Source organism: Mastomys coucha, unplaced genomic scaffold, assembly GCF_008632895.1.
Source record: "Mastomys coucha isolate ucsf_1 unplaced genomic scaffold, UCSF_Mcou_1 pScaffold21, whole genome shotgun sequence".
Lineage (NCBI taxonomy): Eukaryota > Metazoa > Chordata > Mammalia > Rodentia > Muridae > Mastomys > Mastomys coucha.
Window position 1 is genome coordinate 78,115,669 of NW_022196904.1, and position 26,258 is coordinate 78,141,926.

Here is a 26,258-nt window from a genome sequence, read left to right on the forward strand (position 1 = left end):
GACAAAGTCAGGACAGAATCTCAAATAGGCAGGAGCTGATACTGAGGCCATGGAAGGGTGCTTGCTCTCAATGGCTTACTCAGCCTGCTTTCTTATAGAACCCAGGACTACAACCCAGGGATGGTAACACCTGCAATAGGCTAGACCCTTCCCCAGTGATCACTAATTGAGCAGATGTCTTATACCTGGATCTCATAGGGGACATTTCCTCAACTGGGGCTCCTTTCTCTGTTGTCACTCTAGCTGTATTAGGTTGACACACAAAAACAGCCAGTACAGTTCTTACAATGAGGTTGCTCTTGGTGGAGGAGGTGGTGCTGATGGAAAAGGTGGTGGTAGTGATAGTGGTACCTATGATAGTAGTAGCAGCAGCTGGTATAACAAAGCATTCAAAGATAGGAGGAAGGGTGGAGACTGAGTTGTCCAGTCAATTGTACAGCCAGTGATTTAGTCAAACAGGCCCTCATAATGAAATCTCTGAATACAGAGGAGTCACAACGTTGGGAGCTACCATGAGTAGTGAAAGTGATGATCACTTAGCCTACAGAAGAAAGCAAAGGCTTTAGGGCTCTATCAAGACCTTATCCTATATATCACATTAAAACTCTAATCATAAAATGTATAGAGAATTTTGCGAATCATTCTACAGGATTACTAAACCAAGAGAGGTAAAGGAACCTCCATATTAACAAGAAGGCAAGTATCTCCTAAGATGTGTGACTGGCATCTAAAATGAGAGTAGCCTTCTGGAGTACAGAGTCCTTCCGGGTGGACAATCTGACACTAACACTGGACAGACTGTGTTAGTGTTATAATGCAAGACCTACAAGTGGAAGGGAAAAGAACAAGAGGCAAAAATGTGGATGCTTCCTGAGGCCTGGGGTAGCAGTAGATACTGAAAGCAACTGGGATTTTTAAGAATGACAAGTGTTTCTGAAGATTATTTGATGGTGGTTCTACAACTCTGAACCTGTACTAAAGGAGGGCGGGGCAGAGGAGGTGGTTAGGCAACACTGCGGATGCACTTAAAAGGCATGTGGACACCTACTATTCATAAGCTTCATATACATTCCATATACAATTTTAATTTGAGTTACCCTACTCTGGGGAAAATGTTCTTCCCAGAAGCCACAGGATGCCAAATAAAAATCCCAATACCAGGTGTGGGCTACTTCCCCTAAAGGTGTTGGTTAAATGTGTCTCAAAGACTCTCAAAACAATACAGGCTATTGACGCTGTTCTTGGTTGACCACCAGAACTTTAGGGTGACACCCTATGGTTAAAGACACCACACACTTCGTTCAAAGAACATAAAGAAATCAAATCATTATAACAAAAAAGCTTTTTCTTTGCTAGCTAGATTTCGATAGCCCTAAATAATATACCAGAGGGTGCTATGTAGGTTTAGGGGTATGGATCGCTATCAACAGTCTTACCCAGCTGTGAATTCTATGTGCTGCAACACTGACTGGCATGGTCCATTGTACAATATTCGTACAGTGGCACGAATATTGTAAAGTTAGCAACTACTTTCTACTTGGATATAGGATAAGGTCTATGGGAGAAAATGCATACCTTGCACCATGAATCTGGCCAAGAAGCCATGGTAGGGATGATCATACGCCCTAGAAGCAAATCTGCTACTATTATTGAATGGGCATAGAATCAAACTGTCCTCTAAATGTACACTGCAGGATTACAGAACTCTCAGATTTTATCAGAGAATTTTGTGGAGTAGATAGTAATAAAATACAGAAATTCACAACTGCTCATAGTACAATGTCATAGCATTTCTATTGTGAGACAACATGGCCATGACAACTCTTATTTAAAAAAAAAAAAAAAACATTTAAAAACATTTACAGTTCAAACATTTAGTGCATTATCATCATGTCAGGGAAGCATGGCAACATGTAGTCAGATATGGTGAGATAGAAGGAACTGAGAATTCTACATCTTGAGCCAAAGACAACAAGCAGGAGAATGTCACATTGGACCTAGACTAAGCATATGAGCCTACCCCCAGTAACCCACTTTCAACAAAACCACACCTACTCTTGTAAGGCCTATAACGCCTATAACTCCTATAACTCCTATAACGCCACTCCCTAAAAGCCTATGGGGCCATTTTCATTCAAACTACCACATTCCACTGCCTGGTCACCTAGGCTTATAGACCTCAAGACTGACTGGGATTGCTCTTTCCATGTTGCTACATTTGATGATCTTATAATCCCCATAAAGTAGAAGTACCATTATACATAAAACACACATACACACACATTCGTTAAATCTGTGTTCATGTTAATGGTTGGTATAACATGTAATGTATACGCAAAGAAAAAGAACAATATTTACATTGGGAGCCTTATGTTTGAGTTTTAACTCCTACATTTCTCCTTTTGCTATCTTTCATGCTCTTCCTGAAGTTGCCTCCCTAAAGAGAGGCTTCACAATGTCTACTCACCCACCCAATTCTCAGGATCTCCCCAATCTACTGTAATCTAACTTCCAGTTACTATAATAAATCCTGCACAATCAAAGTCAGTAAGCCAAGCATTTCTAACATTGTGTCATTCATTCAAGCCACCTAAACAATCTTTCCCATGAGCTTTGATCTCATTTACATTTAAGTCATGAGAAATCTGTGTAATTTTCTGCCTGAAATTAAGGGTACCTCTTTACCGTTAAATACATATCTCTTTTCTGACCTGACTCCCTGAATCAAATCACACAGGACTTGACACTACACATGAGTTCACATACAGAAGACAGAGGTAAGAATCAATCAGATAGATAGATAGATAGATAGATAGATAGATAGATAGATAGATAGATAGAGATAAAGAGAGACAGACAGACAGGCATATATTTCTATAAGCTGAAAGATCTAATAACTACTGCTTAACTCATTCTAATATTACACACAAAATTAATTTGGTACACTCTATACAAAGGAGACTTTTCTCTTTATATTAAAAAAACTGAATTTTAAAATGAATCCTGCATGTTTTAACGTTTACAGTCATATTTGCTTCTGCGTGCATTCAAGTTTAAGTTTAGAGGGTGGCTGGCTGAGAGGAAGTATTTGGAACTAGAATTACCCATATGGAAATAATTAGTCCCCTGGCCTCACACTGGTGTTAGGATCAAAACAAGCTGGTGCTATCTTAAGAATCCTTCCAATTTCTGAAGAAGTAAGACCTAACTATTTGATAGCTGGTCAGATATTGCTGAGGTTAAGGGAAAAGTGTAAGACATTTACCTATATGATTAAATCAAAAGCAGTTTGGTTTAATTAAGCAAATGAGGTGTTTTCTATGGCAGAGATGACTACAGTATCTGGCACACCTGTACCCTCAGCTTATTCAGACAACGAAGAGAGCAAGGTCACTAGAGTCTAGGATCAGAGAAGTCTGGTCACACGTGAATTGTGGGCAGAGAGTATTACTTTGGAACAGAAAGTCACACACACATATAGTTGGTATAAAAAAGGTATTTAAAATCTGTATTCAGTCCATAGACTTCTTTGAACCAAAGTTTGCTAAATAAATTCTTTACATTTAAAGTAAAAAGAGAAATCACTAAATATAACCTGATGAGTTATAAGTTATTTATAATAGATTAAATTTTTAAAAATGTCTGACAACATGAAAATTCAAGTTCTGAAATACAATCTTTGACACCATTCTGACAGATAATGTACATTGTCTGGCAGAGGTGATAAAACAGTGAAATTTTAACCACCTACTAAATGTACTATTATTTCAACTAATAGAATTAGAAAAGAAAGGATTGGTACATTACTTTAGACAAGTCATCAACTGAAGTGCCTATCCCATGCAGATTGCTGACAATAGAATTTGTTGTCTATATGATTAGCTAGAAACACACGTTTCCTGAAGCTACCTCCAACACTGTATCCCCAGATGTGATAACTAACACTGCATGCACTAGATGTGATGAACAATACTTTGTCACCAGAATAACACTGCTAAACCCAGCTGTGATGACTACCACTGCACAATCCAGCTGTGGTGACTAACACTGCATCACCACAATAGCACTGCAAAACCCAACTATGAAGGCTAACACTGCACAACCCAAATGTGGTGACTGACACTGCATCACAATAACACTGGATTCCCCCCAGCTATGATAACTAACAATGCATTGCCCAGATGTAATGACTAACACTGCATCCCCAGATGTGATGACAAACAGACTTTACTGACCTCCAACTTTCTGTTTTGTAATTGAGATTCATTTATTCCCAATACATTACAGAAATTAGTTTGGGAATTTTCTGTACAATAACTATTGCACAATATGAATAGTCCCTAGACCACAACCTACATTTTTACATCTGTCCTTCTTTGGATCCTGTTATATACATTATAACTTTTATAAGATAAAATCTAACAGATCATTGTACTGCTTTTCAAACAAATAATTTGGAAATCAGTTCAGAAGAAAAGAAGAACAATCATGAATATGGTATTTGGGAACATTCTAAAAAGGTCAGAACTTTTGCTTTTAATTTTCTTTTCTTGAAAGATACAGGCAAATGAAGAGAACCTAATAAATTAAGGAAGAGAATATTTCCATGTCAGTAGACATACATATGGTATCTTAATACTTTACTCCTGTTGTTAAAAAAATTTTTAAAAAAATCAAAGGTTATGTTGCAGAAGCAGCAATCCAGTTTTTGTTATAGGATCAACTGAAAAGAACGCCTGCATCTGCAGAAGGTTGATGCCTCACCTCAGTGGGACTTTTGACCAACCATTTCCACTTCTCAGAAGAACTGGGTACTCAACATGCAGTAACTTTACCCTCTTTTGTGTACAGCGCTCTTTGCATGTCCATTTTTCTTCTGTCAGTGAACTTCCTGGCGTGTTTATTACTTGTATAAAAACAAAGATGTAATCAGCAGGATTTGGTTGAGAAAGTATAGGAAGTTTGTAACTGAACACACTACATGCACCACAGTACATGCCAATCTAAACAGCATGACTTTCAAGGAAGTAATTGACTACTCCGAAGGGAGCAGAACATAGCACAGCTATGGATCAAGTCATTTAAATTCTCTCACTCTGGACTCTCAATTTATACACTATAAAAAATTACCACAAGACAGCCATACAATTAACAGAAAATAATTATGATTTAGCATAGGACAAATCTAATGTATTTAGTTCATACTAGACATTGTGACATGATCATATTTCTCAAGATACAAAGCTTTTATCTCAGAGAAGACACTGAGTGAAAAGGTTCATGTGACAAAATTTATGCTCAACTAGTAGATAGGTATCCTAGAAGCTTAAATGGTTGGTTTTGTTTGTAACTAAAAAGCACTGAAGATCTTACAAGCACACAATTATTCAGGAGAAGAAAGGGGAGAGAGGAAATGCTAGATATTACCACACTGCCACAGGCTAGATTTGTCTAAGATGCTCTTTAAAAATATCTGCTTCCAGTTACTGGCATTCTGTTGTCATCAAACCTCAAAGCCACCCCTGTCTGTACTACTAACGCTTTGTTCTTTCACCGTCTGAGATTGTGTCTTACTCCAGCCATAATGGCTAAGATTAAAAACTCAACTGGCAACAAATGCTAGAGAAGATGCTAGAAAAGAAAACCCTCATCAACTGCTAGTGAGAATGCAAACTGGTACAGTCTTTGTGGAAATCAATGAGGAGAATTCTCAAAGTTAAAAATATATCTATCATCTCACTCCTTGGCACATACCCAAAGGATTCAATACCCTACTACAGAGATAATTGCTTAGGCATGTTCAGTGCAGTTCTCTTCACAACACCTAGGAATCAGATAATAACAATCCAGTAGATACACACAATAAAATGAAAAGCTAACCATGAAATTTGCAAGTACATAGATGAAACTGGAAAACATACTCAGGGAGGTAACCCAGACCCAGAAAGATAAATCCAGCAAGTTCCCTCTCTTGTGGAGCATAAGCACCAGAACTTCGAATTAATAAAGTACTAACACTTAAACATAAAAATGTCAATAAGGATATTTATATTACTGTCTTCAAGAGAAATAAAACAGCAGTTGCCACAGAAGCCCTTGGTAAATCCATCCACAGATCTGTCCATCCAACACTCAGATCCCTATCATCTACCAGGCTCCTGCCTCAGGGAACACAGCTGGAAAACCCAGGGATGCTCACTGCTGTGTCTATAGTACAATAGAGTATTCGGCATTAGTTATTAAAGCAGGCTCCTAGAAAGTTCCAAAAGAAAGGCTCCCACCCTACTAAGCCAAGTAGAATAACCTGTTTTAAATTGTTAACATGACATAATTGATATCACCTGAGAAAGGAGTCTCACGAGGAACTGTCAACATGTCCTGTGGACATGTGGGCATGTCTTCTGGAGATGCTCTCAAGTGAATTAATTAACTGAGTGGGCAGCACCATTTCCTGAGCTTCACAATGCACTCAGGAATGGGCTGTACAATGAAAGGCGGAAAGGCAGCTGAACTCTACCATGCACATATGTATTAGCTGCTCTCTCTTTGACTGTGGGTGTGATGTAACCAGCCATTTCAAGTTCCTGCTGCCTTAAGTTCTATGCAACAATGGACCATAATCTGGAATTGGAAACCAAATAAGTCCTGTCTTAAGTTGCTTTTTCCAGGGTATTTTCTCACAGCAACAGGAAATGACGCTAAGACAAATGCTACAAGTTCAGGGTCAAACTCCACAAACACCCTGTCAAATCTGCAACAAGTCAAACCACTGTATACTTTATGTAGTAAACCTTTAGAATACAACTCTGTATTCTGTCAGTTCTTTATATTACCTTAAACTATTATCATCTAAGTTCAAAAAGTAAAAAATGAAAGGCATTTCAAGATGTTTTAGAGAAGCAGCTATGCACTGAAATGAGTCAAGAGTTAAAAATAATATGTATATCTTATCTGAGTTCGAGGCCAGCCTGGTCTACAGAGTGAGTAGCCAGTCAGCGGCTACCCAGAGAAACCCTGTCTCGAAAAAAAAAAAAAAGAGAGAGAGAGAGATATGTATGTATGTACTAGACTAGCCCAGCCTTGTAAGTTCGTAGCATTTCAAAGCAATTCTTGTGGGCAGGCAAGGCTGGTAACCTAAACTTGAATGTATGAGGCGGGCAGGACATATACATCTTTCTAGAAGCGGAAAATGTTAAAACTATCCAAAACCATAAACCTCACCTAATCCACATTCTCAAAACTCTGAATACCAATTTGCAAGAAATTAAGTATATTATCCCAAGACATAAGTAGGAAAGCCAGAAAGAGAAACTGGGTCTACTCAGATGCAGCTTTTTCATGACAAGAGGCTGCCTAAGCCAAGGAGAACATGATTCTAATTCCTGTGCTATGACCTCAATGAGGTATGCATATAGGAAATTCTCAAGGTTTGTTTTCTTAACCTAAAAGTTCTTGTCAAAAATAATAGTGCTAAGTGCATAAAATTAAGTTACTAGTTTTTCTTGTAATTCCTGATATCTAAAATATAAAAATTGAGCATATTAAAGAGTGCGCAAGAAAGTGATGTTTCAAGACATGATTGCATTATTTAATTTTTAAATCAAATTAAATATCTCTCTTCTCAAACATTAATCATTTCCTTATGGTAATGACTTTCAAGATTCTTGTGGAATTTTTAAATATACAGTATATTAAGTATATTACTGTTATCTATAGTCGCACTCTTCATTGTGCTTTAGCACTCCAGAAATGCTTATTTACATGTAGCTTAGCCCCCATTGTTCAAGCTTTCCCATCCTTCCCTCCACTGTTCCCCTCCCCTAGAGTAAACCATCCATCTACTCTCAGTTCCTGTGTGAGCAGCTTTTAAATGATTAACGTGAGACACATACAATGCTCAACATTCTGTGTCATGTGTCCCTCAGTGTTATCATCTCTACTTTTCTTCATGTCACTATATAAAAGATTTATTGACATTCGTCATCAAGTAGTATTCTTTCATACCTATGGACCACAGTTCCTTGCTCCATTCCTCAGCAGGTAGGTACTGTTCTATTTGTTGGATTTTATTTGTTGGTTTTCACCACAAGTGCTACAATTAACACACAGATGTGCATGCCCCTTCAACATGTGGATTTCATTTGACTTGGTTATATATCAAGGAATATGACTGCTGGATCATGTCATTTTCCTGAGGAGCCTCCACAGTATGTTCCATGGTGTTGATAGTAACCTACTTTCCCACCAGTAGTGTGTATGTCAGGGTCATGTCTACATCTTCACCAGTACTCACTGTACACTTTTTACTAAGTTTTCACTGGGTTTTCTCTGGGGATAGAGCTTTTTGGTGCTGAGAGTTTTCTATGGCTCCAAATGTATTTTAGGGTTTTCTGGGTTTTGTTGATGTTGCTTGTTTTCTAGTTTTCTGAAGAATGTTATTGGCATATAAGTACTTCATTTCATCTGTGGAATGACTCGGGTAGCACGGGCATACACTGGCTCCCAAACCCATCGATATTGACTTGTTCTTCTGATTCAGGAGTTCCTTATGAATCCTGGAAATTTTGTAGTTTGAGGGCTTAAATAAAGTCTTTAGTCTATTTGTATTTGAATTTTATAACTGGTGAGAGATGGCAGTCTTCTTTCACTTTTCTGCAAGTGAATATGCAATTCTCTCAGCATCCATTTATTGAATGACTGTTCTTTTCGGTGTGTATTGCTTGCATCCCTGTCACCATCACTTGGCCATCAGTGTGTGAGTTTACTTCTAGGCTCCCCTCCATTGGTTTATGTATTGTTTTTACACCAGTATGTGTTGTTTTGATGACTGTAGTTCTGCAGCATACCTGAAGTCAAGTAGTACATCTGCTTTTTTCATTCCATTAAAGAAAAGTTTTGGTGCTCAGAGTTTTCTATGACTACAAATGTATTTTAGGGTTGTCCAGGTTTTGCTCTTGTTGCATCTGCGAGATGCTTTGGGTAGCATGAGCACACACTGGCTCCCAAATCCATCAATATTTATGTATCTCTGTTCCCTCCCATTTCTCTCAATAATGCTTTGTGGAAAAAGCTGTTCTGGTGTATAAGTGAGATTTATTATAATGTGCTTAGACTATAAACCCTCAATAAATGTTACTTCAGCAAACGTTCATCCTCCTCTATGTTCTCTCTGGATTCTCCAATTAAAGTTCTGTGTCCCCAGTGGCTCTCCAGAGCTCTCCACCTTGCTTCTTTTCAGGCTGCCTGTCTTTCAACTCTTCCCCTTCAGTCCTGCTCATGCCTATCACAAAGGTGCAGATAAAGATGCATTTCCTTGGCAAACCACTAACTGAATCCAACTGTGATTTAAATTACTTTTACTTGCAAACCACAGACTTGCTTACACCTGATTTTTGAACTTTATTTAGTAACTAGGTATTTCTTGATTTATGTGCTTTTACATTCCTCCCTAATAAAAATAAGTTATTGCTAGGTTAGCATGCTTCCTTGCCAAGTGTAGGACTGTTGCCCTACTTTGCTCACTTGCCGATGAGAGGCACCTGAGATAATGTCAATCCTACAGAATACTCAACAAATGACTCCTAAATAAAATAACACTAAGAAGTATTTCTGGTCAGGAAATCAGTTCCTCCAATATTTCAAATGCAATGCCCAAAACTGTCTTTTAAAGTGAGATTTTTTGATTAAGTGAAAGTAAACAGATGATTTTTTACTTAAATATTGCAAAAAAATTAATAGAGCCACATAGATTAATCAATTCAGCATGGCTAAAGACCAGTGGTTCTCAACCTGTGGGTCACAACCCCTTTGGGGTAGGAAATGAATGGCCATTTAACAGGAGTCACCTAAGACCACCAGAAAACACAGATATGTATATTACAATTAATAAAAGTATCAAAATTATAGTTATTAAGTAGCAACAAAATTAATTTATGACTGGGGGTCACCACAACATGAGGAACTGTTTTAAAGGGCTGCAACATTAGGAAGGTTGAGAACCACTACTATAGACAAGTCACTTTGCTTGTTATAATGATACCCTATCATTTAATTAAGGAATAGATATTAAGGTACCAACTGTTCAATAGAGATGAAACATTTAACTGAAGCTAAGATACTTTATTCTCATCCTGAGTTATTAAAAAAGGTAATTCTTTTTATATATATAAATTTAAGAATGTAACCATCTGTAACACAGTATGCTTTTCATCTTACACACACAACTGAATGGTAGAAGACAGTATTACAGCTTTCCCGAAGAAGTAACAAAAGATTCATGTTTTAGCCAGTAACTATATACTAAGGTGAATAGGGTCCAGCATTCGAACAAACACATTTTTAAAAACGATCTGCTTTCTAAGTTTACGACTAAGCCAAGAAGCTACTGTAGATTTTAGAAAGAATTTGCCACAGCTGGCTTTTCAATTAGCTCAACATATAAAGGAGCAAATACTTTGTTTTTCTCCTTAGGCTAAGCCATATATTTTTCTATACACATGAAAAGTAGTAATTTGGAATACATAAAAATGTTTGCTGATTAATCTTAGAATTTTTAGCAAAAATACAATTGTTTAATATTCAAATATGATCACTAGTGATTGAAAGTTTTTGTCTACAGGAGCCAGACTGAAGCAAATACTATGGGGGAAAGAATGGGCTTTACAGACTGTGGTTCCAATACAAGCTCTCCTATTTCTTACCTACTTGACCTCAGGCAAAATGCCTAACATCACTGAGCCTCCATGTTATCTGTAATATGACCAGTATAATTTCTCCAATGTAAGATTACCATGGAGGTTTAAAAAACATAACATAGCATTCTGCTGCTCAGAATGTCTCTCCTACATTTAATCTGTAACACAGTATTCAACGCCCTTAAATAATTTCCTTAATAAAATGACACATTCGATTTTCAGAGCTCCCAAAATACAAAACTAATGTGTATTTTACTGGTTTTAAGAATAGAATAACAGAGTGATTAAGAACTTGGTCCATTGTTAATCCAGGTTGGTTGTGAGCAATAACTGCCACTAAAAAGGGAGAAAATGGCTGGAAAACCAGCATAACAGTTACTGCCCATTCAATAAAGTAAGGTCGTATACCCGGTATATACTGACACACTCAAATAACTGCTTAGAAAGCCTTCCTACATGACAGGAGATAAAGTGCAAAAGTGCATTATTACCCCTTCTGAATAAAACTGAAATTCACTGTAGGGCTCTCAAGGCAAATAAAGTTTCCTTTATAGATAAAGCACTCATAAATTTATTATGGATATGGGGTATTAAGTCTTTCTGCACCAATAAAATATGTTAAAATCATATAGCAATTTGCCAATATACAAATAAATGTTTAGGAATTTTTAAATGATGGCATGGTTGTTCTTACTGAACAAATACACAAGCCAACCCAAATTATAATCATATGCATATATATAATTCCAATTAGTCACTTCCACTGTTGAATATTGAGCTTACTCAATTAGAAATACTACATTAAATAACAAAGGACCTAACTAAAGGATAGAAAACACTGTATTTTATCATTATGCACTTACCCGTAAAACAGAAAGAATAAAGCAACAAAATTATATTCACCTGCAACCTAAATATATCTTAGTGAGGAAGGAAATTAAGACAGACTAGCCATCAGGCTGCTGATAATTTTTTAGTACAAATTTATTCCAGGTGATAGACTATTTTTAACTGACAAGAACATATAGAAATATCAAAACTTATAGCCTACAACTTAACTGAGCTGCCTCAATAAAACAAAACACACACATCTCTCCCCCTCCCACTTTCTCTCACCAATGAAGACTAAGTATTTTAAATGTTAGCGTAGGAAATAAGTAGCAATTCTGTATAACATAAAAAGGAAGCACAGCTATCAAGATGGCCGAATTCTAAGGCACTGAGTTCAGATTGTAATCTCCACTGGAGGCATGGGCTAGAATCTACTTCTGACAAAAAAGGAAGCATAAAGGGCTAATGATTTTTTTTTTCACTGAAATGTCTATATACAAATTATTATTAGAGGTACCACCTTCTCTTAAAATTAAAAGAAATTTAGGAACGAGAGGTCAGATGACTAAGCAATTCATTTTCAGCCTAAGCTCTGATTCCACTAAGTAGAAGCAAAGATGGATGTGCACATCAAGTACAATATTCTGTCCATTGAGTATTTTTCTTACACAAAACATCACAGAATACCGTCTCCACAGAGACAGGGTCTATATATTGTAGACCCTACTAACCAAGAATTAATGCAAGAATAATAAACAAGTCAAAACGATATCAAGATTCTCATCTTACTTCTCCGTTTCTTAATGTCGTGATGGTTCCTCTTGCAACACCCATTCTAAATAGTGTTTCTGTGGCCTGTGAACAAATAAAAAGATATATAAATAACTAAATACGCAACTATATATCTCACCCAAAACTGTAAAATGCCAATACTATAACATATTCAGTACCTTCAAGAATGACAAGTTCTAAATTATCCCCTGAACGCAGTTTTCAGGCTTCTGACTTTAAAGATCTGATGTGAAAGGTCCCTAAAAGTTACTTACATGCTAGATTCTTCTGTGTCAGCATTTCAAATATGTTTACTTAGAGACGTGTCACCTTAGCAAAATTCAACATTTTGTATTCAATTCAGAAGTTGCTGGTTATTCTGAATGCTATTTTCCAACGAATTCACTCAAACCACTTATCTACTTTAAAATACGCGGGGGTGGGGGTAATTTAGAAATGTCAGAGATAACAGTCAATCTCTACAAGCTAGCAAAAATCATAAAAGGACATTAAGGAAACAATTTCATTTACAAAGGCGTTAAAAATTAAAAATCTTAGCAAAAGAATTTAATCATGGAGGTTTTAAAAAGTGTGCACTAGCCGGGCAGTGGTGGTTCATGCCTTTAAGCCCAGCACTTGGGAGGCAGAGGCAGGAGGGTTTCTGAGTTTGAGGTCAGCCTGGTCTACAGAGTGAGTTCCAGGACAGCCAGGGCTATACAGAGAAATCCTGTCTCGAAAAAATAAACAAAAAGCCATAAAAAAAAAGAAGTGTGTACTATAAACAAAATTCAAAACTTAAGACACAAATAAATGCAAATACACCTTCTGCTCCTGTGTTTGGAAGACTTAGTATAAAGGTGTTAAAGCTATCCAAAGTAATTTAAATAATCAATCCCTATAAATTTCCAATAACTTTATTTAATAGAAAAAGCCTAGAACTCATTGAAAACTTCCTAACTAGAAGTAAGGTGAGAAAAACTAGATTTGCTTGGTTATAAATAATAGTTATAAGGTAAGCTTGAATGGGATCTAGTGATTATTAAAAGCTATTTTAAGCACAATTTGTGTTTTTCCACGATGCAAATATCTTAACCAAGTTCCCTGTTGCACAGGGCGAACAGCAGCCACAAATGAATCAAGAAGAGCAAATGTGGGGATGATGGTGAACAGATGAAATCCCAGCACTCAGAAGGCTGAGGCAAAAGTCTCAGAAACCCAAGTAATAACTAACGAGAGCAATATATTCAGTGAATGAAAGGCTGCCTGCAAGAGCACCGGCAAGAATCAGCAGCCTGCTGATTATTCATTTAAACCCCATGCATATGATTCATACTCATGGAAATTTAAGGTTTTTAAACTTTCCAAGAAGTCATCTGATCATCAGTGAACAATTTTCCAGACAATGTCAATTGTTCCACAAATGTAGCTTCCTCATGAGTATGGGGCCAAGGCTGTGAGGCTATCCATGAACTCCTTTAAAATGACCAAAAAGGTGAGGAAGAGACTGAGTCACAACTAGAAAGTCAGAGATGAGAGAGGAAAGACATGATCACAATACCCTTTTTACTATTTAACTTCTTGATTCCTTGTAAATTTCCCATCAATGCACCCTAATCCCACCCCTATGGCTGACCCTTTGTATCTGTCCTCTGCCCTTGCAACCAAACTACCAAAAGAAAAAAAGAAAGAAAAAACTCTCATCATGGAAGCTGTAGTGTGTCATGGTGTACCCCACAGTATATACTCTTTTGTCCACACTTCTTTCCCTGTAATGTCATTGGTCTAGTTTGAGGTCTCTGGCTTCTGCTACACTAGCAATACCAGATCCTCACTAGGACTCCTCTCCAGAAGATACCCTATGCCCTATGTCACGGAGGCCCTACTTGACCATTAAAAACTCATCTTCACGAGCTCCGTCCAGCACTCAGGAGAACAAGAGTAAGCCAGCCCTGGGCCTAGCCTGAGCAGCACAATAGAGCGAGCCCTGCTGGCATGGGCAGTAAGCCAGCCCTGAAGGCATGAAAGCAGGAGAGCTGACTCTACCTATCCATTGCTGGCTGCAACACTGAGCAAGCTAGCCAGGGCAGTCGTGCAGAGCTCATCCTAGTGGTGCAGGTAGTGTAGGAGAGCTGGTAGACTGACCAGCTCAACTATTACCCGGGCCCAGATCTAGAGCTTTGAATTGGTCACAGTATTATTTAAAATCTACATCTTGAGTTTTTAATGGTCAGGTAGAAAAAAAGGAAGGAGGAACAGAAGGAGTGTAGAAGCTGAGCAAGAATGAACCTGCAGAGGATGGAGTTACAATTATGCACAGCACTCTATAAATGGTACATCAAGGAAAACAAATAAAACTGAGCTCTCCCTCCTTCTCCCTGCTTTATCTCAGCTTTATCCAATCCCATTTGCTCCTCTTTTCTCTCTGAATAAAGAATAATCTTGGGAGAATGACAAAAATCACTTTAAGGCAGAGTGACAGTATATAATATATGCAAAAGAAAAATAAGGAGATGGAAGAGAGGGAGGTGGCCCAGGAATGAAGTCCAGCAGAGGCTGGAAAACATGCATTGCTGTTGGACTAAATCTAGAATCACAACAAAGGAGGTAGGCCGCTTATAAATTGTGGAGGCAAAGCAAGTTTTCACATAGGGAATATGAGACAATGGCAGGACCATCAGTTGGACTTAACTGGTAAAGTGTAATTTGTAAATAAGAACAACTTTTTCTGCAGTTGTTTAGATAGGAGGCCACAATCTTTAGAGCTCCTATGCACAAGTTCCAACACACATAGAGCTGGGAAGCAGAAGCGCTGACATCGAAACGTGAACCTCCAAAAATTTAAAAACTAAAATCTTTTAGGACAGTCTACTAAGTTGTGAAAATGCAGCACAATTTCAATATAATTTGATAAGAGATCCAAAGTAGACCATTGTTGAGAAAGGAGTTAGTCACATACTCCCAACATAAATTATACATCAATGAGTTCACCGATAGATTTTACTGAAGCACATAAAACTAGCTGAAAGATCTACTTGTAAAACTGTCACCAATGACGCATTTGCTTTTGTTCTACTCTCGGTGACGGGCATGCCACAGTGTGCCATACATCTTCCAGTTTCTGTTAAAACCAGACACTCAGGAAGGTGATTTCATAGAGGAAGCATGGGAAGGCGGATGTAGCAAGCAATCACTTGAGATAAAGTAAACAATGGCTTCTCAAAACCAGATCAAATTACTTTTATGTCTCAAATCACGGATAAAAGGGAAAGCTATCTAGGGAGACATGATTTGAAGAAAAAAATTCTTTTTCTTAAGTATCCAAATCTCATCTTTAGTACCCAAATGAACCGATTTGCCACCTCTTTCCACCAGTGTTTTAAATATGTCTCAATATAACAGCGTCAGTAAGTCTAAGCTGCCCGGGTTTCTATTGGAAAGCACTGGAGTGTGCAACTTTCCTCTGACCTCTACTAAAGGGTTTTAATTTACTTGTACCCAAGCCAGTGATAACAAGTGTGGGAGAGGCATGGTTGGGATAGAAGACTGTCAGTACTTGTAACTATCTCACAGGAAACTGTTTTTAAAAATGCTCTGCTCTTAGAGCTTTCATTCTACCTAAGATGATTAATACTAAGCATTCATTTGACATTTCCTATGTGACTATGGGTGGACAGATATCTACAAACTCTTGTTTTAAAAACATTATCAAGAAAGACTGCTTTTTAATAATAATACTAGATAAGAAATCCAGTCTCACAAATCTAAGATGTAATTCTAAGTTTAAGACTGTGAGTATATGTGCCTGTGTGTGCATGTGGGTGTCAGGGGATTTTCCTTATCCTTGATTTTCTAATGTTTTCCTCTGTCTATTTGGTGGTCTCTACCCAGAGTCAGGATATGCCCTACAACTCCAGAGGACAGCTGAAATTGCAGACAGTATTATGCTATACATACATATATACATATGTGTATGTACACATAAAATGCTTTCATACATTTTTATGGAAATGTATAACTTCTAAATTAGACACAATATAAGATGAACAAAAATAATCAAAAAATTTAATAATTCCATTCACATATTTAAATCCTGAATTATATATTTCCAGAATTTTATACTTAATGTTTTATACCTTAAGTAGTTAAAGTATTGTTTTCATATGTAAATTATCATATATAATTTCATTCAGTAATGTTGGATGAATAACTGGCCACATAGAAGAGCCAGGAGCTACTTTAGAAGGGGCAAGTTCCCATGTGCTTTGACTGTTTTTCCTATGGTTTCTGATACTCAAGCTTTTATCCTATTTTCTGTAAGAGGAACCACTGGAAGAACTCTCTAACTCACTATTATTAGATGTTCTTAATATGTCTTTCAAAAGTACAGAAGTAAGAGATGTGAGACAGAGGAGAGAGGCCTGCCTGTCCCTGCGCTAGGGCACTAGGCAGACGTAAATACTGTTAAAGCACTGAGAAATCCAAAGAAGCAGTAGTAAGTTCTTTAAAATCTTAGTAGAATCATTCTTTTTGATGTTCATTTTCTTGCAAATATACAAAAATGTTGTGAGATGGGACAATCCAATTCCCAAGCCGGCAATGTTGGGACTCTCCATTGCTACACTAGCAGTCCCTAACCAAAAAACCTATACTCAAACAGCTCGCTAGACTTTCAAATGCCAGAACCACCCAGAGAGTGTTAGCATCCAATTCATAGCTCCAGAAAACTATGCAATGAGAGCAGCTGATTGCTGAACACCCTTAGAGTGAAAACGTGGGCTATATAAAAGAATTTTTCCTAACTTTTTGTTGTCCCAAGCCTTGGTGATTTCTAGTGATGTTGAAGACAGCTGAAGGAGCAAAAGGAGCAAGAAACCAAGAAAAAGATAACTGGGGTGAGAACAAGGGAAATGGTAAAAAATAGACAGAACAGAAAGCTCAGTTCTTGGTTAAAAAATCTTCATAAAGCCAGAAAAGAAAAATGACAAGACAGTTTCTGGAAAAATTGCAAAGAACTATCAGGCTTATAGGCCAAGCATCGCAGAGGGTTCCTATCCAGGAGCTTTACCACTGCCCCCATCTAGGACTACAGAATTGGAGGTCTGATAGATGATGCCACAAAAACTTTTAACAAGAGCTGAGGAACCCCAACTTCTTGCTCCTACACAAGAGATGTAACATCAGATGACAGCTGGTACTGCTGCCGCTCCTGTCTGAGAATGTAGTATGTACAAAAGCCAATGATATAATGGTGAGGATGGTGGTGGTGGTGGTGGTGGCGGCGGCGGTGGCGATGGCGGTGGCGGTGGCGGAAGCGGCAGCAGAGGCGGCGGCAGCAGCAATTGTGGTGATGGAGGAGGAGTTGAGTATGAGCCATGTGAATTTCCAATTTAGATTCAGATGACATGCCCCATACAACTTCATTTATGTGTCTACAGATAATCTAAAACTCAAGTCAACAACTCAAACATTGATGTTGAAAGTCACACACTACCACAATACAATGCAAAGATGCACTAATCTGATGTTTACATTCTGAGCAATAATGACAGGCAAGTATTACAGTCTTTCTTTCCATAATTGAACCATTATGTCACTGCCACAGCAGAAACTCTGTACAGTGTAAACAATATGATTCAAAACACAATACACTTGAATACGAGCATGCTCACTTCATGCAGCATTAGTGTTGTATGCCATAACAGGCACAGTGCATAGTCTACATGTTTATAGTCAGAAAGTCATGACAGGCAACACAAGATAAAAACTGCCAGAAATACCTTAGCTTCACTGTGAATTAATTTTGAATTAATTTTTGGTCACTGAGTAATTAGAAAACTACTGCTTCCAATTTTGCACAGCTCTCATGTCCAGTTACATGGAAGGGGTCATGAGCACGGCTTAAGCAGCTGGGCTCTCGTGTATACTGGATAGTCTAAGGAAATAAGTAGCATACTCAGGAGCTACCCAATGGCAAACAAGCAAACGGGTCTTACCTGCACTTGCCACTGCCTCTGTTGTTGTTCTTCAAGTCAACATTTGTTGAGAATTTAGGAGGCATATTTGAATCTTTACCCCTCAACAACTTAGCACACTATATAGCTTGTTGATGTTTTGTATGAGTGAGTGCTCATATACTGGTTGTTGGGATGTGTGGTTAACCAGAGTGTGAATAAATATATCCCAAGTGTATTACAACAATCTCAAATGTTGAAAATATAATCTGTTGGTCTTTCATGTTAATGAAATCAACTTGTTCTTCTTAAGACATCATACATGTCATAATCTGTTTTCATTCAGAACCCGGGGACTATTTGCTACACATGGAGACAACAGGCTCAGCAGCGGTTCAACATTCTGAGGAATGTTACTTCTGTTTAGAGATGTGGGCTGCTGAGTTCTCAAGGAATGTAAATGATAAGCAGATGGTTCATTTCCAAATTGAGAGCAACAGTCTCGCTCTAAGGAAGAGTACTTTTGTAAATATATGTGCTGTCATGTTCTAGTCAGTGTGGCATGACCTAATCATGTACCTTGCTATGTTCCTGTCTTCTTTTAGCATAATAAGATGTATCAAAAGAAAAGCCTATTTCCCCTATAATCCTATCTTCTTCAATTAATCATCACAACAAATAAAATATTACAAGCAAAATTACAACCACAGAACAAGATATAGAGTTCTACCACTTCAATCCTCTTTCTAAACAAGAGCTCTATTATAGAACTGAATTTTCTCAATCAGAAAACTTAATGTGCTCTCTGATTTGTCGTTTAAACTATTTTTGAAAGTATACAAATTTAGCCCATAGTAAATAATAGTTAGACGACTAGTCAACAACCTCCCTCCTTCCCCTGCCCCTGTTCTAAGAAATGGTGACTATATTTAGAGAATTCCTCTTGATTTTTAAGGGGACACTGGTTATTATGGTTTCCATCAGAAATGTCTTCCAGGAGCTCATTCTTTCAGAAACTGGTCTCCAAGTCTTGGTGCTATTTTGAAAGCTATGGAGTTTTTAGGAGGAGGGGCCTAACAGGCAGAAATGTGAAGACTAAATCAGCCCTGGGTCTAGCCTAAGCTCTACTTCCTGTCTGCTGTCATGTGAACTCCTCCTGTCTACCTTGCTGATCTGAGCTTCCTCTGAAGCCTGAGCCAACATAAACCTTTCTCTGGCTTCAGTTTTTTCTGTCAAGTATTTTGAGTCACAGTGCTACAAAAGCTAACATCAATATTGGAATAAATAAACATGCAATATTATTCCTTTTGAAATTGATATTTTATGAATGACTATAATCCCAGAAATAAATCATAATAATTTAATTTACAAAAGAAATGTAATGTACATCCTACATTTAAGAATAGAGGTTGCATTGGGCTCTAAATATAAAATGTTACGAGTGGGCTCTGGTGCTATATTCTTGGTCCTTAACTGGTTATGCTATTTTAGGTGTTAAACACTTTAAGAGGTGATGCTTACTTTTAAAAAGTAGGTCACTGTGGGTGAAATTTTAAAGGTTGTATTTCTACACAGCCTCTGACATACATGTCTATCATCATGATATATTACCTCACTGCAAGAACCAACACATGAAGCCAACTACTCATTGCACAAATGCTTGATAACCCTCAGCCAAAATAAATTCTTTCCCTCTTAAGTTGCTTTCTCAGGAATTCTAGTTAAAGCTAAAGAAAATAAACTCTAAAATACACAAAGATGCATACAGCAGCAGGAACAAATACTATATAGTCTATACTCCACTACAATAACTGACATACAGCAGGGACAAAACCATTGAAGCTTGGAACCTGACTTCATTGATATTTTTGTTCTTTTTCCAATGTATGTTTTTTTAAAACTTTACTAAAAATTGAACAGCTGGAGCTGTGTGAGTTAAATTCTAGGCTCTAGTCTATGAAATTTGTCTGTCTTGTGGCCAGCATTACGCTGGTTTCGGTTCCTTGTCTCTGCAGATAGGGTGACATTCCTTCTGTGTTACTATTTCTGCTTAGGATTGCTTTACATATTTGGGAATATTTGCAGTTTGCTATTTTTTATGATTTGACTGGTTTTTATGATACTATACTAGAAGTAATAGTGGAGGTTATCTTCCTCCACTATTGGCAGTTGAGGGATTGTTATTTACTCGGTGGACATTATTTGTTCCCAATTCTCCCTTGTTAGTCTATCATTTTCATAAAATCTATTGTCTCGTACTTATGAATTGTATTATCCACCTTCTTCTCTATACATGACATTGCTTCATTATTTTCTTCAGTGCTGGCTTGGGATATCATGAATTTCTTTAACTTTTTTTTAACTTGTCTTGAAGTATTCTTATTTCTCTATCAGTTTTGAGATGGTTTCTTGGATGTAACGATCTTAATTGGGAGTTATGTACTTCAGAGCTGGAAATATATCATTTCATGTGTTTTTTAGCATTTAGAGTTTGTGATGTGAGAACTATGTCATTCTTGAGGTATTGATCTTTTATATATGTTAATTTTTTTCCTTTACAGCTTTTAATAATGGTTCTTAGATTTCTATTCTCAGCACCTTGAGTGGTATATGTTACTGACAGGTTCTTCTCTATTCATACCTGTTTGGAGGTCCTAAATCCTTGCATTTTGATGTCCATCTCTCTGTTTTCTAGGAGTTTCATGAAGCTGTTGATACCTTTAGTTTACATCTCCCTCAGCTTGCTCTTCTACCCTTCTAGCCTTTACTTTAACCTTTTAAATGTATCGCAGAGGTCTTGAACTGGTTGGCCATGCTCTTTGATATTTTCTTTATATATGTCATGAAATATTTTCAGTCTAACCCTCTATCCCTAAAATTCACTCTCTGCTGGCTTATACCCAATCATGCTTTCCACGATGTCTTGTTCGCTGGACTGACTCATCTCCACCCAGTGCTTGTTCCTTTTCCAGCACCTAGCTTCCGTGCTAAACCTTCCTCCACAGTTCTTCTCCAACTGACACAGCTTAGTCACATTCATCTTGCCAATTTTCTTGAACACCTCTTGAAGTGATCTTGACTTTATTCATTTGTTTCATTGACTGTTTATCCTTTCAAAAGATGTATTTACTTTTACCACAGGCATAAATAGTGATTGTAGAGTTCAGAAGATGACATTGGATGCCCTGAAACTGGAGTTATCGATGGTTATGAACTGAATCCAGGTATTCTACAAAAGTAACAAGTATTCTTAACCACTGAACAATCTTCCCAGCCAATATCCTTTTTGAAAGTAGGACTTTGAAATATGTTCCTGGATTTTCAGCTAGTGCATTATCTTTGGATTGTGACACTGAGGAACTGTGAAAAGGCAGACCTGTCACAGTTCTCTGGCTCACAGTATTCTGTTCCTCTACCATTTTAAATGGCCCACTTACTGTTTGCCTCATCTCACTGAGGCCCCCTGGTAGTTGTCTTCACTTGAATTTGTGTTCACCATTACTACTTAGAAGGGAAGCTAACTGTAGTAACAAATATTATGTACTGACAGCAGTTCCACAGATAAATTACAGTAGAGCACATTTGTGTACTTCATTTGTGTCCCTAATAAAGTTCACAGGCAGAGGTACTGTAATACTATTGACTGGAGAAAGTGGAGTGTGTGTGTGTGTGTGTGTGTGTGTGTGTGTGTGTGTGTGTGTGTGTTACATTTAGGATATCAATAATTACATGATGAAATGAGAAGGAAATGGGAAAAGAGGGAAAGTGGAAGATTATGAATGAGAAGACTATCTAGGTTAGCTATATAAAAAGTACTAAAATAATTTGTAGAGTCAGTACAGAGAAAAAAGTATTGGGTTTCAGATCCAGAAGAAGTAGATGAGGTGCCTATTTAATATATCAAAGCTGACCTGGCCTCCAGGTTCTCCCAGAATCCCTCAGCATTATTCTATTGCATCCCTCAGTATACCTATTACCAAGTATGGCTGGCCTACCAACCCCCTACTCTGAAATTTCCAACCCATGGCCTGGGCTTCTCCTCCCCCAGAGGCTCTTCCTATATATATAATTCACACATTTTGATCTCTTGGGATCTCAGTCTCTCTCCTCTCTTTTTCACTCCCGACCTTTCCCTCCTTCCCTCCCTTCATTCCTCCCTCCCTCCCTTTCCCCATTTCTCTTTCTCCCTGCATGTACAAGCACTTTCTCCCCTGCCTCCCTGTCTGCATGGTTATTTCCCTGACTTCCTCCTGTGAGATCATGAAACACCCCACCCCAGAGAGCAGTCTTCAATAAACCTGCCGTTATATTCTCAATTTGTCTCCAATTGGCTTATTTCATTGGCAGAGAAAAAGCAATTAGAAAGTACACTTGTAAAAAAGCCTATTTAGGTAAGATATAAGCAAAACAAATTAAATAATTAAAATGTAAAATAAAGATACAAAAAACATGAAGCAAAAGCACAATCTCAGAATTTCTTAATAGCTGGAATGTAGTTTCTCCCTCTTCCATGACTATAGCACTCTCAGAGTGAAGCATGCTAGATTCAGTAATTTAAACATGTTAAGTCTGTGTGTCCTTCCTGCCCAAAGGGGTTTGTGTGGGAGTTTTATATTCTACCAGAATTCCCTAATCTAAGGTACCCCATAAACCACTTAAAACTTTGCCTGTTTGGAGGATCATTCATATAGAGTTTTCTGCAACTGTGGTTTTGAAGAGATTTATAGTTACCCTTTGTAACTGGAGAAGAAAAGTCTCTTTCTATTCATGCCTGTTAGGAGACTGTACTCCAAGGTGAGTAACGCAATTCTGCAGTTCAATGTAGTTCACCAAGGTAGACGGTGAATGCCTTCTTCATAGGCTCTTGACTCCTGGGCATTCATGAAATATCTAAGATTTGGGCCCATACTTCTGGCTATCTCCACAACCTAATCTACTATAGCTAACATTCCACTTACAGGTAGTCATTGCTTCTCTGCCTCCTAGTCCATCTCTCTAGCTCGGTGCTTTAGTGGTACCCATGTCCAAGACAGAGGAATGCCACCCAAAGACTCAGCACTGACCTGGGCCTGAGTTAAGGAAGGTCTTCAGATGGTGGCTGCTCATGTCCCTCTATAGTGTGAATCACATCTAAACATTCTTTTTTCTTTAGCTCTTTCCCAACAGGCTGTTTGTCTCATCTTGACTTTTATTTCACTGAGTCACACAGAAGTGACTTCTCTATTTTCTTTTTAATTAAAGAAATTTCTTTCATATCACATAGTCTAATGAAAATTTTCTCCATTGCATTCCAGATCCTCCCTACCCATCCAGCTAATCTGCCATCTTATCTGGATATCCATGGGATCTAATGCTGTTAACAGAAAACTAAGAAACCAGAAAACAAGAGTTTCGTTAGACTACAAATCAGACCTACAATCAATTCTCTATCAATTCAGGACAAACAAATTTAAAAACAAAACAAAACAACCTGGAAATGGACATAAAAAAGCCAAAGTAAGGTTCTAGATGAGGTAGAAGCAGATAGTGGGGTACTCATTTGCATAGCTGGAGTAGAGTTTGCCTATTTGAATGTAAGAAATACTACAAGTTGCTCCCGCCTGCCTGCCTCCAACACCAGTTCCCTAACTTGCATTGTTTCTGACAGTCTGAAACCACATTTATATTATTGCTTTCTGCTAGACATTCATTTTTCATTAAGTTCAAGAATACCTAAACATATGAAACTTACAAGGATAAGTACCTAGAGGTACAGAAATAAGATAAATGCTGAAAAGGGAAACAATTCACCTATCAATTTAGAATATCCAACCCAACAAGGTAGGAAAGAAGAGTGTCTGGGGTCCTTACTTGAATTCAAGAAAATTTACTTTACTGAAGACTAAATAAAGAGCAACATCCTAAACGGCCCTTTTTATATGAATTTATTTTTACATAAACTTACATATTTATTTGTTAATTACTTAATCACAGACCTATATACTCTACTAAATTACCACTCATCACTGTGTTAAAGTAGCCTGCATATATAAATACCTGTTTATTAGTTAATTACTTAACTTTCTCCACTAAAGCTACCATTCACTGCTAACTGTATTAAAGGATTATACAAAGTGCATATTGTAGGGAAATGGGGGAGAGAGAGAAAACAGAGAAGTCTCTGAGAGAACAGTAAAGTTCCCAATACTAATACATAGGTGGCAAAGTCTGAAGGCCATGCGTCTTCATCAGCCCACCAAGGCTGGCTGCCGCAGGCCACGAGGCTGCCACTCAGAGCAAGGGGAATGAACAGAGGCTTTATTGTTGGTATTAATTGAAGCCAATTTGCAATTGTGGCAATTAAATGGTTAGTTCACACTAACTCAACACAATGCCAACCATTCTCTCAAACACTATTCCAGACTGTTTCACTGCCTATTCATACCGATGCAATAGAGAATTCTTTACCTTAAGCCACAGGAACAAGATTATCTTGTTATGTACTTAACAATGTGAACAGGAGTCGGAAGAGATGGAAATTGCCCCTTGTGGCATCCTAAAGTGCTCAGCCTTTTCCACCTCCGGCCCTCTCGACCTGAGGTCCTGAGATGAAGGTCAGCTTCCAGTCAGTCTCCATCACCAGTACCTTCCACCATCCCCTGCATGGAGTCTGCCTCGCTGTCATTCTTATTTCCACCACAAATTACACTAACAAGAATTTAGAATAGAGAATTTTATAAAGACATACAGTATGTCTACTTAGTAATTAAAACCAATATTCTCTAAATGTGATATTTCCTTCTAGTCTTATTAAATGTTCACATTCTAGCATTGATAGGAATTCACTCTAACAATTTATAACACAAAAACATGTATTTTAAATATATTAGACTTATAATATAGTCAATGAATTCCTTTCTACTACAATGCATATATGTATATATACATATGTGCATAGTGCTAATAAAGACTAAATGAGTAGCATTTCTAAATCTATACATTTTTGACAAAATTAATCTTTAAAAAAAAAAAAGCAAAGTATGCCAAGGTATATCATATGAACTTTCCCATGATTAAGTAATAACTGTTTAGTCACTTTTAATGAAAAGATAAATGTCATTAACTTAAAAGATATTAAAAGGGCAAAATAAAAAATATATTCTGATACTACTTCATATATAAAAATGAACATTTATATAGACTTCTAAAAAACAGCTATGAAAATCAAGTTTTAATAGAGTACTAATAAAGATGTTAAAACCTATTTTTCAAGATGAAAAACCAAGCATTTTATTGATACTATGAATTAACATATTATAATGCTTTATATTATAAAAGTTCAAACCACATTCATAAAATGTTCTAACTTAAAAGACTCTGACTGTAATGAACTTGAAGCTGCTCAAATACATCTGCAACTCAGGTACAACCCTTCTTGCCTTGTGACCCCTAACATGACCTAACACTCACAGGTGTTTCCATAGTTAGAACAGCTAATGTAACTCCAGCTATAATTCATACGTCCTTTCCAACCAACAAGGGACTGGCATACAATTCAGGATAATTTCTATTAACAAAAAAAGTAATTCTAATATTTTCACAACTACACGCAAAAATGTGCTGGAGTGTGGTGTACTACAGATATCAATACACTACTGTTTTGTGAAACCTGAGAAAGGCCTTGGTGGAAGTGACAGAAAAAGAAAAGTATAAATTCCAGAAAGTGACTGCAAAATTTGTTTTGTTAAGAATAAAATACATTAGTATAAATCGTACATGTTAGTCAAAATGTATTTTTATCTAAATAAACATCTGTGAAACTCAATCAAATTTAGTTCATAAGACATTTATATACAAATGCTTTAAGTCTCTTACAATTCATAGAAGTACCTGAGAACAGATGGACTGGAGGCTTCTAGGACAACTGTTCACAAACCTAGTTATTTCTTCCCTTACTAGCTGAAATGACTATTATAAAAATACAAGTGGCATTACATCATCTTACATCCTTAATGCCCAATGGTTTCCTACA

The 26,258-nt window shown here is 37.3% G+C and overlaps 1 protein-coding gene and 1 long non-coding RNA gene across 4 annotated transcripts in view; one reads left to right on the forward strand and one right to left on the reverse strand.

Annotated features, from left to right (window-relative positions):
• The window catches only part of LOC116102543, an 86,451-nt gene extending 62,295 nt beyond the window's left edge, over nt 1-24,156 (forward strand). Inside the window, exon 2 of the long non-coding RNA XR_004123216.1 lies at nt 23,542-24,156. This is a non-coding gene — a long non-coding RNA (uncharacterized LOC116102543). The remainder of the gene's footprint in view (nt 1-23,541) is intronic.
• The window catches only part of Tmem135 (transmembrane protein 135), a 254,888-nt gene that overhangs the window by 93,931 nt on the left and 134,699 nt on the right, over nt 1-26,258 (reverse strand). For all 3 annotated transcript variants that reach the window (XM_031387279.1, XM_031387278.1, XM_031387277.1), the window contains one exon: nt 12,315-12,380. In XM_031387279.1, the coding sequence (XP_031243139.1) occupies nt 12,315-12,380 (66 nt within the window). The remainder of the gene's footprint in view (nt 1-12,314; nt 12,381-26,258) is intronic.